The sequence below is a fragment of the Pelobates fuscus genome, unplaced genomic scaffold (assembly GCF_036172605.1).
Source record: "Pelobates fuscus isolate aPelFus1 unplaced genomic scaffold, aPelFus1.pri scaffold_154, whole genome shotgun sequence".
Lineage (NCBI taxonomy): Eukaryota > Metazoa > Chordata > Amphibia > Anura > Pelobatidae > Pelobates > Pelobates fuscus.
In genome coordinates, this window is record NW_026961874.1 from 1 (window position 1) to 13,604 (window position 13,604).

The window sequence follows — 13,604 nt, forward strand, 5'->3', positions numbered from 1 at the left end:
TATATTGCCCCCTCCTGTGTCATTTCCCTCTATATTGCCCTCTCCTGTGTGCATTTCCCTCTATATTCCCCCTCCTGTGTGCGTTTCCCTCTATATTGCCCTCTCCTGTGTGCTTTTCCCTCTATATTGCCCTCTCCTGTGTGCTTTTCCCTCTATATTGCCCCCTCCTGTGTGCGTTTCCCTCTATATTGCCCCTTCCTGTGTGCGTTTCCCTCTATATTGCCCTCCTGTGTGCGTTTCCCTCTATATTGCCCCTCCTGTGTGCGTTTCCCTCTATATTGCCCCCTCCTGTGTGCGTTTTCCCTCTATATTGCCCCCTCCTGTGTGCGTTTCCCTCTATATTGCCCCTCCTGTGTGCGTTTCCCTCTATATTGCCCCTCCCTGTGTGCGTTTCCCCTCTATATTGCCCCTCTGTGTGCGTTTCCCTCTATATTGCCCCCTCCTGTGTGCGTTTCCCTCTATATTGCCCCTCCTGTGTGCGTTTCCCTCTATATTGCCCCCCTCCTGTGTCGTTTCCCTCTATATTGCCCCCTCCCTGTGTGCAGTTTCCCTCTATATTGCCCTCTCCTGTGTGCATTTCCCTCTATATTGCCCCCTCCTGTGTGCGTTTCCCTCTATATTGCCCTCTCCTGTGTGCGTTTCCCTCTATATTGCCCCTCCTGTGTGCGTTTCCCTCTATATTGCCCCCTCCTGTGTGCGTTTCCCTCTATATTGCCCCCTCCTGTGTGCATTTCCCTCTATATTGCCCCTCCTGTGTGCATTTCCCTCTATATTGCCCTCTCCTGTGTGCGTTTCCCTCTATATTGCCCCTCCTGTGTGCGTTTCCCTCTATATTGCCCTCTCCTGTGTGCGTTTCCCTCTATATTGCCCCCTCCTGTGTGCGTTTCCCTCTATATTGCCCTCTCCTGTGTGCATTTCCCTCTATATTGCCCCCTCCTGTGTGCTTTCCCTCTATATTGCCCCTCCTGTGTGCATTTCCCTCTATATTGCCCCCTCCTGTGTGCTTTCCCTCTATATTGCCCTCTCCTGTGTGCGTTTCCCTCTATATTGCCCTCTCCTGTGTGCATTTCCCTCTATATTGCCCTCTCCTGTGTGCGTTTCCCTCTATATTGCCCCTCCTGTGTGCGTTTCCCTCTATATTGCCCCTCCTGTGTGCGTTTCCCTCTATATTGCCCCCTCCTGTGTGCATTTCCCTCTATATTGCCCTCTCCTGTGTGCGTTTCCCTCTATATTGCCCTCTCCTGTGTGCGTTTCCCTCTATATTGCCCCTCCTGTGTGCGTTTCCCTCTATATTGCCCTCTCCTGTGTGCGTTTCCCTCTATATTGCCCCTCCTGTGTGCGTTTCCCTCTATATTGCCCCTCCTGTGTGCGTTTCCCTCTATATTGCCCCTCCTGTGTGCGTTTCCCTCTATATTGCCCTCTCCTGTGTGCGTTTCCCTCTATATTGCCCCTCCTGTGTGCGTTTCCCTCTATATTGCCCTCTCCTGTGTGCGTTTCCCTCTATATTGCCCCTCCTGTGTGCGTTTCCCTCTATATTGCCCCTCCTGTGTGCGTTTCCCTCTATATTGCCCCTCCTGTGTGCGTTTCCCTCTATATTGCCCCCTCCTGTGTGCGTTTCCCTCTATATTGCCCCTCCTGTGTGCGTTTCCCTCTATATTGCCCCTCCTGTGTGCGTTTCCCTCTATATTGCCCCTCCTGTGTGCGTTTCCCTCTATATTGCCCTCTCCTGTGTGCGTTTCCCTCTATATTGCCCTCTCCTGTGTGCGTTTCCCTCTATATTGCCCCCTCCTGTGTGCGTTTCCCTCTATATTGCCCCCTCCTGTGTGCGTTTCCCTCTATATTGCCCCCTCCTGTGTGCGTTTCCCTCTATATTGCCCTCTCCTGTGTGCGTTTCCCTCTATATTGCCCCTCCTGTGTGCGTTTCCCTCTATATTGCCCCTCCTGTGTGCGTTTCCCTCTATATTGCCCCCTCCTGTGTGCGTTTCCCTCTATATTGCCCCTCCTGTGTGCGTTTCCCTCTATATTGCCCTCTCCTGTGTGCGTTTCCCTCTATATTGCCCTCTCCTGTGTGCGTTTCCCTCTATATTGCCCTCTCCTGTGTGCGTTTCCCTCTATATTGCCCCTCCTGTGTGCGTTTCCCTCTATATTGCCCTCTCCTGTGTGCGTTTCCCTCTATATTGCCCCCTCCTGTGTGCGTTTCCCTCTATATTGCCCCTCCTGTGTGCGTTTCCCTCTATATTGCCCTCTCCTGTGTGCGTTTCCCTCTATATTGCCCTCTCCTGTGTGCGTTTCCCTCTATATTGCCCCTCCTGTGTGCGTTTCCCTCTATATTGCCCTCTCCTGTGTGCGTTTCCCTCTATATTGCCCCTCCTGTGTGCGTTTCCCTCTATATTGCCCTCTCCTGTGTGCGTTTCCCTCTATATTGCCCCTCCTGTGTGCGTTTCCCTCTATATTGCCCCCTCCTGTGTGCGTTTCCCTCTATATTGCCCCTCCTGTGTGCGTTTCCCTCTATATTGCCCCTCCTGTGTGCGTTTCCCTCTATATTGCCCCTCCTGTGTGCGTTTCCCTCTATATTGCCCCCTCCTGTGTGCGTTTCCCTCTATATTGCCCCTCCTGTGTGCGTTTCCCTCTATATTGCCCCTCCTGTGTGCGTTTCCCTCTATATTGCCCTCTCCTGTGTGCGTTTCCCTCTATATTGCCCCTCCTGTGTGCGTTTCCCTCTATATTGCCCTCTCCTGTGTGCGTTTCCCTCTATATTGCCCCCTCCTGTGTGCGTTTCCCTCTATATTGCCCCTCCTGTGTGCGTTTCCCTCTATATTGCCCCTCCTGTGTGCGTTTCCCTCTATATTGCCCCCTCCTGTGTGCGTTTCCCTCTATATTGCCCTCTCCTGTGTGCGTTTCCCTCTATATTGCCCCTCCTGTGTGCGTTTCCCTCTATATTGCCCCCTCCTGTGTGCGTTTCCCTCTATATTGCCCCCTCCTGTGTGCGTTTCCCTCTATATTGCCCCTCCTGTGTGCGTTTCCCTCTATATTGCCCCTCCTGTGTGCGTTTCCCTCTATATTGCCCCTCCTGTGTGCGTTTCCCTCTATATTGCCCTCTCCTGTGTGCGTTTCCCTCTATATTGCCCCTCCTGTGTGCGTTTCCCTCTATATTGCCCCTCCTGTGTGCGTTTCCCTCTATATTGCCCCCTCCTGTGTGCGTTTCCCTCTATATTGCCCCCTCCTGTGTGCGTTTCCCTCTATATTGCCCTCTCCTGTGTGCGTTTCCCTCTATATTGCCCCTCCTGTGTGCGTTTCCCTCTATATTGCCCCTCCTGTGTGCGTTTCCCTCTATATTGCCCCCTCCTGTGTGCGTTTCCCTCTATATTGCCCTCTCCTGTGTGCGTTTCCCTCTATATTGCCCCCTCCTGTGTGCGTTTCCCTCTATATTGCCCTCTCCTGTGTGCGTTTCCCTCTATATTGCCCTCTCCTGTGTGCGTTTCCCTCTATATTGCCCTCTCCTGTATGCGTTTCCCTCTATATTGCCCTCTCCTGTGTGTGTTTCCCTCTATATTGCCCCTCCTGTGTGCGTTTCCCTCTATATTGCCCCCTCCTGTGTGTGTTTCCCTCTATATTGCCCCCTCCTGTGTGCGTTTCCCTCTATATTGCCCCCTCCTGTGTGCGTTTCCCTCTATATTGCCCCCTCCTGTGTGCACTTCCCTCTATATTGCCCCCTCCTGTGTGCGTTTCCCTCTATATTGCCCCCTCCTGTGTGCGTTTCCCTCTATATTGCCCTCTCCTGTGTGCGTTTCCCTCTATATTGCCCTCTCCTGTGTGCGTTTCCCTCTATATTGCCCCCTCCTGTGTGCGTTTCCCTCTATATTGCCCCCTCCTGTGTGCGTTTCCCTCTATATTGCCCTCTCCTGTGTGCGTTTCCCTCTATATTGCCCTCTCCTGTGTGCGTTTCCCTCTATATTGCCCCTCCTGTGTGCGTTTCCCTCTATATTGCCCCCTCCTGTGTGCGTTTCCCTCTATATTGCCCTCTCCTGTGTGCGTTTCCCTCTATATTGCCCTCTCCTGTGTGCGTTTCCCTCTATATTGCCCCTCTCCTGTGTGCGTTTCCCTCTATATTGCCCTCTCCTGTGTGCGTTTCCCTCTATATTGCCCCCTCCTGTGTGCGTTTCCCTCTATATTGCCCCTCCTGTGTGCGTTTCCCTCTATATTGCCCCCTCCTGTGTGCGTTTCCCTCTATATTGCCCCTCCTGTGTGCGTTTCCCTCTATATTGCCCTCTCCTGTGTGCGTTTCCCTCTATATTGCCCCCTCCTGTGTGCGTTTCCCTCTATATTGCCCTCTCCTGTGTGCGTTTCCCTCTATATTGCCCTCTCCTGTGTGCGTTTCCCTCTATATTGCCCCTCCTGTGTGCGTTTCCCTCTATATTGCCCCTCCTGTGTGTGTTTCCCTCTATATTGCCCCCTCCTGTGTGCGTTTCCCTCTATATTGCCCCCTCCTGTGTGCGTTTCCCTCTATATTGCCCTCTCCTGTGTGCGTTTCCCTCTATATTGCCCCCTCCTGTGTGCGTTTCCCTCTATATTGCCCTCTCCTGTGTGCGTTTCCCTCTATATTGCCCTCTCCTGTGTGCGTTTCCCTCTATATTGCCCTCTCCTGTGTGCGTTTCCCTCTATATTGCCCTCTCCTGTGTGTGTTTCCCTCTATATTGCCCCTCCTGTGTGCGTTTCCCTCTATATTGCCCCCTCCTGTGTGTGTTTCCCTCTATATTGCCCCCTCCTGTGTGCGTTTCCCTCTATATTGCCCCCTCCTGTGTGCGTTTCCCTCTATATTGCCCCCTCCTGTGTGCACTTCCCTCTATATTGCCCCCTCCTGTGTGCGTTTCCCTCTATATTGCCCCCTCCTGTGTGCGTTTCCCTCTATATTGCCCTCTCCTGTGTGCGTTTCCCTCTATATTGCCCTCTCCTGTGTGCGTTTCCCTCTATATTGCCCCCTCCTGTGTGCGTTTCCCTCTATATTGCCCCCTCCTGTGTGCGTTTCCCTCTATATTGCCCTCTCCTGTGTGCGGTTCCCTCTATATTGCCCTCTCCTGTGTGCGTTTCCCTCTATATTGCCCCTCCTGTGTGCGTTTCCCTCTATATTGCCCCCTCCTGTGTGCGTTTCCCTCTATATTGCCCTCTCCTGTGTGCGTTTCCCTCTATATTGCCCTCTCCTGTGTGTGTTTCTCCCTATATTGCCCTCTCCTGTGTGTGTTTCCCTCTATATTGCCCTCTCCTGTGTGCGTTTCCCTCTATATTGCCCCTCCTGTGTGCGTTTCCCTCTATATTGCCCCTCCTGTGTGCGTTTCCCTCTATATTGCCCCCTCCTGTGTGCGTTTCCCTCTATATTGCCCCTCCTGTGTGCGTTTCCCTCTATATTGCCCTCTCCTGTGTGCGTTTCCCTCTATATTGCCCTCTCCTGTGTGCGTTTCTCCCTATATTGCCCTCTCCTGTGTGCGTTTCCCTCTATATTGCCCTCTCCTGTGTGCGTTTCCCTCTATATTGCCCCTCCTGTGTGCGTTTCCCTCTATATTGCCCCCTCCTGTGTGCATTTCCCTCTATATTGCCCCCTCCTGTGTGCGTTTCCCTCTATATTGCCCTCTCCTGTGTGCGTTTCCCTCTATATTGCCCCTCCTGTGTGCGTTTCCCTCTATATTGCCCCCTCCTGTGTGCGTTTCCCTCTATATTGCCCTCTCCTGTGTGCGTTTCCCTCTATATTGCCCTCTCCTGTGTGTGTTTCTCCCTATATTGCCCTCTCCTGTGTGTGTTTCCCTCTATATTGCCCTCTCCTGTGTGCGTTTCCCTCTATATTGCCCCTCCTGTGTGCGTTTCCCTCTATATTGCCCCTCCTGTGTGCGTTTCCCTCTATATTGCCCCCTCCTGTGTGCGTTTCCCTCTATATTGCCCCTCCTGTGTGCGTTTCCCTCTATATTGCCCCCTCCTGTGTGCATTTCCCTCTATATTGCCCTCTCCTGTGTGCGTTTCCCTCTATATTGCCCCCTCCTGTGTGCGTTTCCCTCTATATTGTCCCTCCTGTGTGCGTTTCCCTCTATATTGCCCTCTCCTGTGTGCGTTTCCCTCTATATTGCCCCCTCCTGTGTGCGTTTCCCTCTATATTGCCCTCTCCTGTGTGTGTTTCTCCCTATATTGCCCTCTCCTGTGTGTGTTTCCCTCTATATTGCCCCCTCCTGTGTGCGTTTCCCTCTATATTGCCCTCTCCTGTGTGTGTTTCTCCCTATATTGCCCTCTCCTGTGTGTGTTTCCCTCTATATTGCCCTCTCCTGTGTGCGTTTCCCTCTATATTGCCCCTCCTGTGTGCGTTTCCCTCTATATTGCCCCTCCTGTGTGCGTTTCCCTCTATATTGCCCCCTCCTGTGTGCGTTTCCCTCTATATTGCCCTCTCCTGTGTGCGTTTCCCTCTATATTGCCCCTCCTGTGTGCATTTCCCTCTATATTGCCCCTCCTGTGTGCATTTCCCTCTATATTGCCCCTCCTGTGTGTGTTTCCCTCTATATTGCCCTCTCCTGTGTGTGTTTCCCTCTATATTGCCGTCTCCTGTGTGCATTTCCCTCTATATTGCCCCTCCTGTGTGCGTTTCTCCCTATATTGCCCCCTCCTGTGTGTGTTTCCCTCTATATTGCCCCCTCCTGTGTGCGTTTCCCTCTATATTGCCCCTCCTGTGTGCGTTTCCCTCTATATTGCCCCCTCCTGTGTGCGTTTCCCTCTATATTGCCCCTCCTGTGTGCGTTTCCCTCTATATTGCCCCCTCCTGTGTGCGTTTCCCTCTATATTGCCCCTCCTGTGTGCGTTTCCCTCTATATTGCCCTCTCCTGTGTGTGTTTCCCTCTATATTGCCCCCTCCTGTGTATGTTTCCCTCTATATTGCCCCTCCTGTGTGCGTTTCCCTCTATATTGCCCTCTCCTGTGTGCGTTTCCCTCTATATTGCCCTCTCCTGTGTGTGTTTCCCTCTATATTGCCCCTCCTGTGTGCGTTTCCCTGTATATTGCCCCCTCCTGTGTGCGTTTCCCTCTATATTGCCCCCTCCTGTGTGCATTTCCCTCTATATTGCCCTCTCCTGTGTGCGTTTCCCTCTATATTGCCCCCTCCTGTGTGCATTTCCCTCTATATTGCCCCCTCCTGTGTGCATTTCCCTCTATATTGCCCCCTCCTGTGTGCGTTTCCCTCTATATTGCCCTCTCCTGTGTGCGTTTCCCTCTATATTGCCCTCTCCTGTGTGCGTTTCCCTCTATATTGCCCCCTCCTGTGTGCGTTTCCCTCTATATTGCCCCCTCCTGTGTGCATTTCCCTCTATATTGCCCTCTCCTGTGTGCGTTTCCCTCTATATTGCCCTCTCCTGTGTGCGTTTCCCTCTATATTGCCCCTCCTGTGTGAGTTTCCCTCTATATTGCCCCCTCCTGTGTGCGTTTCCCTCTATATTGCCCTCTCCTGTGTGCGTTTCTCCCTATATTGCCCTCTCCTGTGTGCGTTTCCCTCTATATTGCCCTCTCCTGTGTGTGTTTCCCTCTATATTGCCCCCTCCTGTGTGCGTTTCCCTCTATATTGCCCCCTCCTGTGTGCGTTTCCCTCTATATTGCCCTCTCCTGTGTGCGTTTCCCTCTATATTGCCCCCTCCTGTGTGCATTTCCCTCTATATTGCCCCTCCTGTGTGCATTTCCCTCTATATTGCCCCTCCTGTGTGCATTTCCCTCTATATTGCCCCCTCCTGTGTGCGTTTCCCTCTATATTGCCCCTCCTGTGTGCGTTTCCCTCTATATTGCCCCTCCTGTGTGCGTTTCTCCCTATATTGCCCCCTCCTGTGTGTGTTTCCCTCTATATTGCCCCCTCCTGTGTGCGTTTCCCTCTATATTGCCCCTCCTGTGTGCGTTTCCCTCTATATTGCCCCCTCCTGTGTGCGTTTCCCTCTATATTGCCCCTCCTGTGTGCGTTTCCCTCTATATTGCCCCTCCTGTGTGCGTTTCCCTCTATATTGCCCTCTCCTGTGTGCGTTTCCCTCTATATTGCCCCCTCCTGTGTGTGTTTCCCTCTATATTGCCCCCTCCTGTGTGCGTTTCCCTCTATATTGCCCCTCCTGTGTGCGTTTCCCTCTATATTGCCCCCTCCTGTGTGCGTTTCCCTCTATATTGCCCCTCCTGTGTGCGTTTCCCTCTCTATTGCCCCTCCTGTGTGCGTTTCCCTCTATATTGCCCCCTCCTGTGTGCGTTTCCCTCTATATTGCCCCTCCTGTGTGCGTTTCCCTCTATATTGCCCTCTCCTGTGTGCGTTTCCCTCTATATTGCCCTCTCCTGTGTGTGTTTCCCTCTATATTGCCCCCTCCTGTGTGCGTTTCCCTCTATATTGCCCTCTCCTGTGTGCGTTTCCCTCTATATTGCCCCCTCCTGTGTGCGTTTCCCTCTATATTGCCCTCTCCTGTGTGCGTTTCCCTCTATATTGCCCTCTCCTGTGTGCGTTTCCCTCTATATTGCCCCCTCCTGTGTGCGTTTCCCTCTATATTGCCCTCTCCTGTGTGCGTTTCCCTCTATATTGCCCCTCCTGTGTGTGTTTCCCTCTATATTGCCCTCTCCTGTGTGCGTTTCCCTCTATATTGCCCCCTCCTGTGTGCGTTTCCCTCTATATTGCCCCCTCCTGTGTGCGTTTCCCTCTATATTGCCCCCTCCTGTGTGCGTTTCCCTCTATATTGCCCTCTCCTGTGTGCGTTTCCCTCTATATTGCCCTCTCCTGTGTGCATTTCCCTCTATATTGCCCTCTCCTGTGTGCGTTTCCCTCTATATTGCCCCTCCTGTGTGTGTTTCCCTCTATATTGCCCCCTCCTGTGTGCGTTTCCCTCTATATTGCCCCCTCCTGTGTGCGTTTCCCTCTATATTGCCCTCTCCTGTGTGCGTTTCCCTCTATATTGCCCCCTCCTGTGTGCGTTTCCCTCTATATTGCCCCCTCCTGTGTGCGTTTCCCTCTATATTGCCCCTCCTGTGTGCGTTTCCCTCTATATTGCCCCCTCCTGTGTGCGTTTCCCTCTATATTGCCCTCTCCTGTGTGCGTTTCCCTCTATATTGCCCCCTCCTGTGTGCGTTTCCCTCTATATTGCCCTCTCCTGTGTGTGTTTCCCTCTATATTGCCCTCTCCTGTGTGCGTTTCCCTCTATATTGCCCCCTCCTGTGTGCATTTCCCTCTATATTGCCCTCTCCTGTGTGCATTTCCCTCTATATTGCCCCCTCCTGTGTGCGTTTCCCTCTATATTGCCCCCTCCTGTGTGCGTTTCCCTCTATATTGCCCCTCCTGTGTGCGTTTCCCTCTATATTGCCCCTCCTGTGTGCATTTCCCTCTATATTGCCCTCTCCTGTGTGCGTTTCCCTCTATATTGCCCTCTCCTGTGTGCGTTTCCCTCTATATTGCCCTCTCCTGTGTGCGTTTCCCTCTATATTGCCCTCTCCTGTGTGTGTTTCCCTCTATATTGCCCCCTCCTGTGTGCGTTTCCCTCTATATTGCCCTCTCCTGTGTGCGTTTCCCTCTATATTGCCCCCTCCTGTGTGCGTTTCCCTCTATATTGCCCCCTCCTGTGTGCGTTTCCCTCTATATTGCCCCCTCCTGTGTGCGTTTCCCTCTATATTGCCCCCTCCTGTGTGCGTTTCCCTCTATATTGCCCTCTCCTGTGTGCGTTTCCTTCTATATTGCCCCCCCCTGTGTGCGTTTCCCTCTATATTGCCCCCTCCTGTGTGCGTTTCCCTCTATATTGCCCTCTCCTGTGTGCGTTTCCCTCTATATTGCCCCTCCTGTGTGCGTTTCCCTCTATATTGCCCTCTCCTGTGTGCGTTTCCCTCTATATTGCCCCCCCCTGTGTGCGTTTCCCTCTATATTGCCCCCTCCTGTGTGCGTTTCCCTCTATATTGCCCTCTCCTGTGTGCGTTTCCCTCTATATTGCCCCCTCTTGTGTGCGTTTTCAATGTATTGTCTGTTAAATTTCCTGTAAATTCAATGATGCCAGTTGCTTCATGTGTTTACCTTACGTTCTGCATGGCATTACAGGGCAGATTTGCAGAGGCTGAGTCAGAGTTTGTGAAGGCTGGAAAACCGAATGAAGCTGTACTTATGTGAGTTCCCTCATATTTATATTTGTATGTACGTGTATTTGTGTACGTGTATAATACATCCAATCACAATGGGTGAAGTTCTACTTACCAGTGGTCTTTTCATGTAATACAAACACCTGGTGTAAGAAGAAGCTATTTCTCTGGCTCCGACACTGATAGACGCCGTATCTCTGGCTCTGACGCTGATAGAAGCCGTATCTCTGGCTCTGACACTGATAGAAGCCGCATCTCTGGCTCTGACGCTGATAGAAGCCGCATCTCTGGCTCTGACGCTGATAGAAGCCGCATCTCTGGCTCCGACGCTGATAGAAGCCGTATCTCTGGCTCCGACACTGATAGAAGCCGCATCTCTGGCTCTGACGCTGATAGACGCCGTATCTCTGCCTCTGACGCTGATAGAAGCCGTATCTCTGGCTCTGACGCTGATAGAAGCCGTATCTCTGCCTCTGACGCTGATAGACGCCGTATCTCTGGCTCTGACGCTGATAGAAGCCGCATCTCTGGCTCTGACGCTGATAGAAGCCGTATCTCTGGCTCTGACGCTGATAGACGCCGCATCTCTGGCTCTGACGCTGATAGAAGCCGCATCTCTGGCTCCGACGCTGATAGAAGCCGCATCTCTGGCTCCGACGCTGATAGAAGCCGCATCTCTGGCTCTGACGCTGATAGACGCCGTATCTCTGGCTCTGACACTGATAGAAGCCGCATCTCTGGCTCTGACGCTGATAGAAGCCGCATCTCTGGCTCTGACGCTGATAGACGCCGCATCTCTGGCTCCGACGCTGATAGAAGCCGCATCTCTGGCTCCGACGCTGATAGACGCCGTATCTCTGCCTCTGACGCTGATAGACGCCATATCTCTGGCTCTGACGCTGATAGAAGCCGTATCTCTGGCTCTGACGCTGATAGAAGCCGCATCTCTGCCTCTGACGCTGATAGACGCCGTATCTCTGGCTCTGACGCTGATAGAAGCCGTATCTCTGGCTCTGACGCTGATAGAAGCCGCATCTCTGGCTCTGACGCTGATAGAAGCCGCATCTCTGGCGCTGATAGAAGCCGCATCTCTGGCTCCGACACTGATAGAAGCCGTATCTCTGGCTCCGACACTGATAGAAGCCGCATCTCTGGCTCTGACGCTGATAGAAGCCGCATCTCTGGCTCCGACGCTGATAGAAGCCGCATCTCTGGCTCTGACGCTGATAGACGCCGTATCTCTGGCTCTGACACTGATAGAAGCCGCATCTCTGGCTCTGACGCTGATAGAAGCCGCATCTCTGGCTCTGACGCTGATAGACGCCGCATCTCTGGCTCCGACGCTGATAGAAGCCGCATCTCTGGCTCCGACGCTGATAGACGCCGTATCTCTGCCTCTGACGCTGATAGACGCCGTATCTCTGGCTCTGACGCTGATAGAAGCCGTATCTCTGGCTCTGACGCTGATAGAAGCCGCATCTCTGCCTCTGACGCTGATAGACGCCGTATCTCTGGCTCTGACGCTGATAGAAGCCGTATCTCTGGCTCTGACGCTGATAGAAGCCGCATCTCTGGCTCTGACGCTGATAGAAGCCGCATCTCTGGCTCCGACACTGATAGAAGCCGTATCTCTGGCTCCGACACTGATAGAAGCCGCATCTCTGGCTCTGACGCTGATAGACGCCGTATCTCTGGCTCTGACGCTGATAGAAGCCGTATCTCTGGCTCTGACGCTGATAGAAGCCGTATCTCTGGCTCCGACACTGATAGAAGCCGCATCTCTGGCTCTGACGCTGATAGACGCCGTATCTCTGGCTCTGACGCTGATAGACGCCGTATCTCTGGCTCCGACACTGATAGAAGCCGCATCTCTGGCTCTGACACTGATAGAAGCCGCATCTCTGGCTCTGACGCTGATAGAAGCCGCATCTCTGGCTCTGACGCTGATAGAAGCCGCATCTCTGGCTCTGACGCTGATAGACGCCGTATCTCTGGCTCTGACACTGATAGAAGCCGCATCTCTGGCTCCGACACTGATAGAAGCCGCATCTCTGGCTCTGACGCTGATAGACGCCGTATCTCTGGCTCTGACGCTGATAGAAGCCGCATCTCTGGCTCTGACGCTGATAGAAGCCGCATCTCTGGCTCTGACGCTGATAGAAGCCGCATCTCTGGCTCTGACACTGATAGACGCCGCATCTCTGGCTCTGACGCTGATAGACGCCGTATCTCTGGCTCTGACGCTGATAGACGCCGTATCTCTGGCTCTGACGCTGATAGACGCCCTATCTCTGGCTCCGACACTGATAGACGCCGCATCTCTGGCTCCGACGCTGATAGACGCCGCATCTCTGGCTCTGACGCTGATAGACGCCGTATCTCTGGCTCTGACGCTGATAGACGCCGTATCTCTGGCTCTGACGCTGATAGAAGCCGCATCTCTGGCTCTGACGCTGATAGACGCCGTATCCCTGGCTCTGATGCTCATAGACGCCGTATCCCTGGCTCTGATGCTCATAGACGCCGTATCTCTGGCTCCGACGCTGATAGACGCCGTATCTCTGGCTCTGACACTAATAGAAGCCTTTGTCTTGCTCTAGGTATGTCCATAACCAGGACTGGGATGCAGCTCAGAGAGTTGCCGAGCTTCATGACACAGATGGTGTGGGGCACGTCCTGAAAGGCCAAGCTCATTTTGCTTTTGAACAAAAGGAATACCAGAAAGCTGAAGCCCTGCTTCTCCGTGCTCAGAGACCAGACATTGCTGTGCACTATTACAAGGTATAGACACAATAAATAAATACTTTAAACACTTCCTGAAGTGTCATTACTATGTGTAACTAATGTATAAACAATGTTATTAATAATTACCCAGAACACATTGCCAGTTCTGTTCAGTATGCGGTGAAAACAATGATTGTGGGTCCTTTAAACTCTCAAACACTGATTGTCGCAGGTAAAGATCCATGTCAGCAAACCAGGACAGAGTCACTTAAATCAGAAAAAAAGGAGATCCTTGTTCTCGTGGCGTTGCTTTCACCGAGTTCAAAGCATTTCACTCTACCTCTTGATAACATTATGGTGAAATGCCTTGATGAGCTCCGTAAAAGCTGCAGTTAATGGCATGGCAGCAATGCAGTGCGTCCAGTACACAATCATTCTGCTCACCCCATTGTATTGGTAATGTGTGTTAACATGCGTTAATCTGGTAGCAGTGACATTGTATATCCATTCGTTATACTATCACAACGCTTTGTTTTATCTGTCTATCTGCGTGAAAGTAACGTGGGTAGTTTGTGGGATGTAGTTATGGTATCCATGGGGGTAACATTTGTAGAGTTTTAGTGCTCAGTGAACATCCACAGATTCCTGGATTGCTTAAAAAACAAAAAATAATCAGCCTCCATGTGTACGGTTTGGGGAGGCTTGGATTTTGTCAAGTGTATTTAGAAGCACTTACAGAGCAACAATTCCCTCACATGCCTAACCTGGGGACATTTATA

At 52.2% G+C, this 13,604-nt stretch overlaps 1 protein-coding gene across 1 annotated transcript; it reads left to right on the plus strand.

Annotated features, from left to right (window-relative positions):
• Nucleotides 1-10,015: 10,015 nt before the first annotated feature.
• Nucleotides 10,016-13,182, plus strand: LOC134584684 (intraflagellar transport protein 172 homolog; the record flags this gene model as incomplete). The annotated part of the gene is made up of 3 exons (XM_063440537.1): nucleotides 10,016-10,128; nucleotides 12,702-12,882; nucleotides 13,058-13,182. Coding segments are annotated over exons 1-3 (419 nt in total), but the record flags the coding sequence as incomplete, so codon positions are not given.
• Nucleotides 13,183-13,604: the final 422 nt, after the last annotated feature.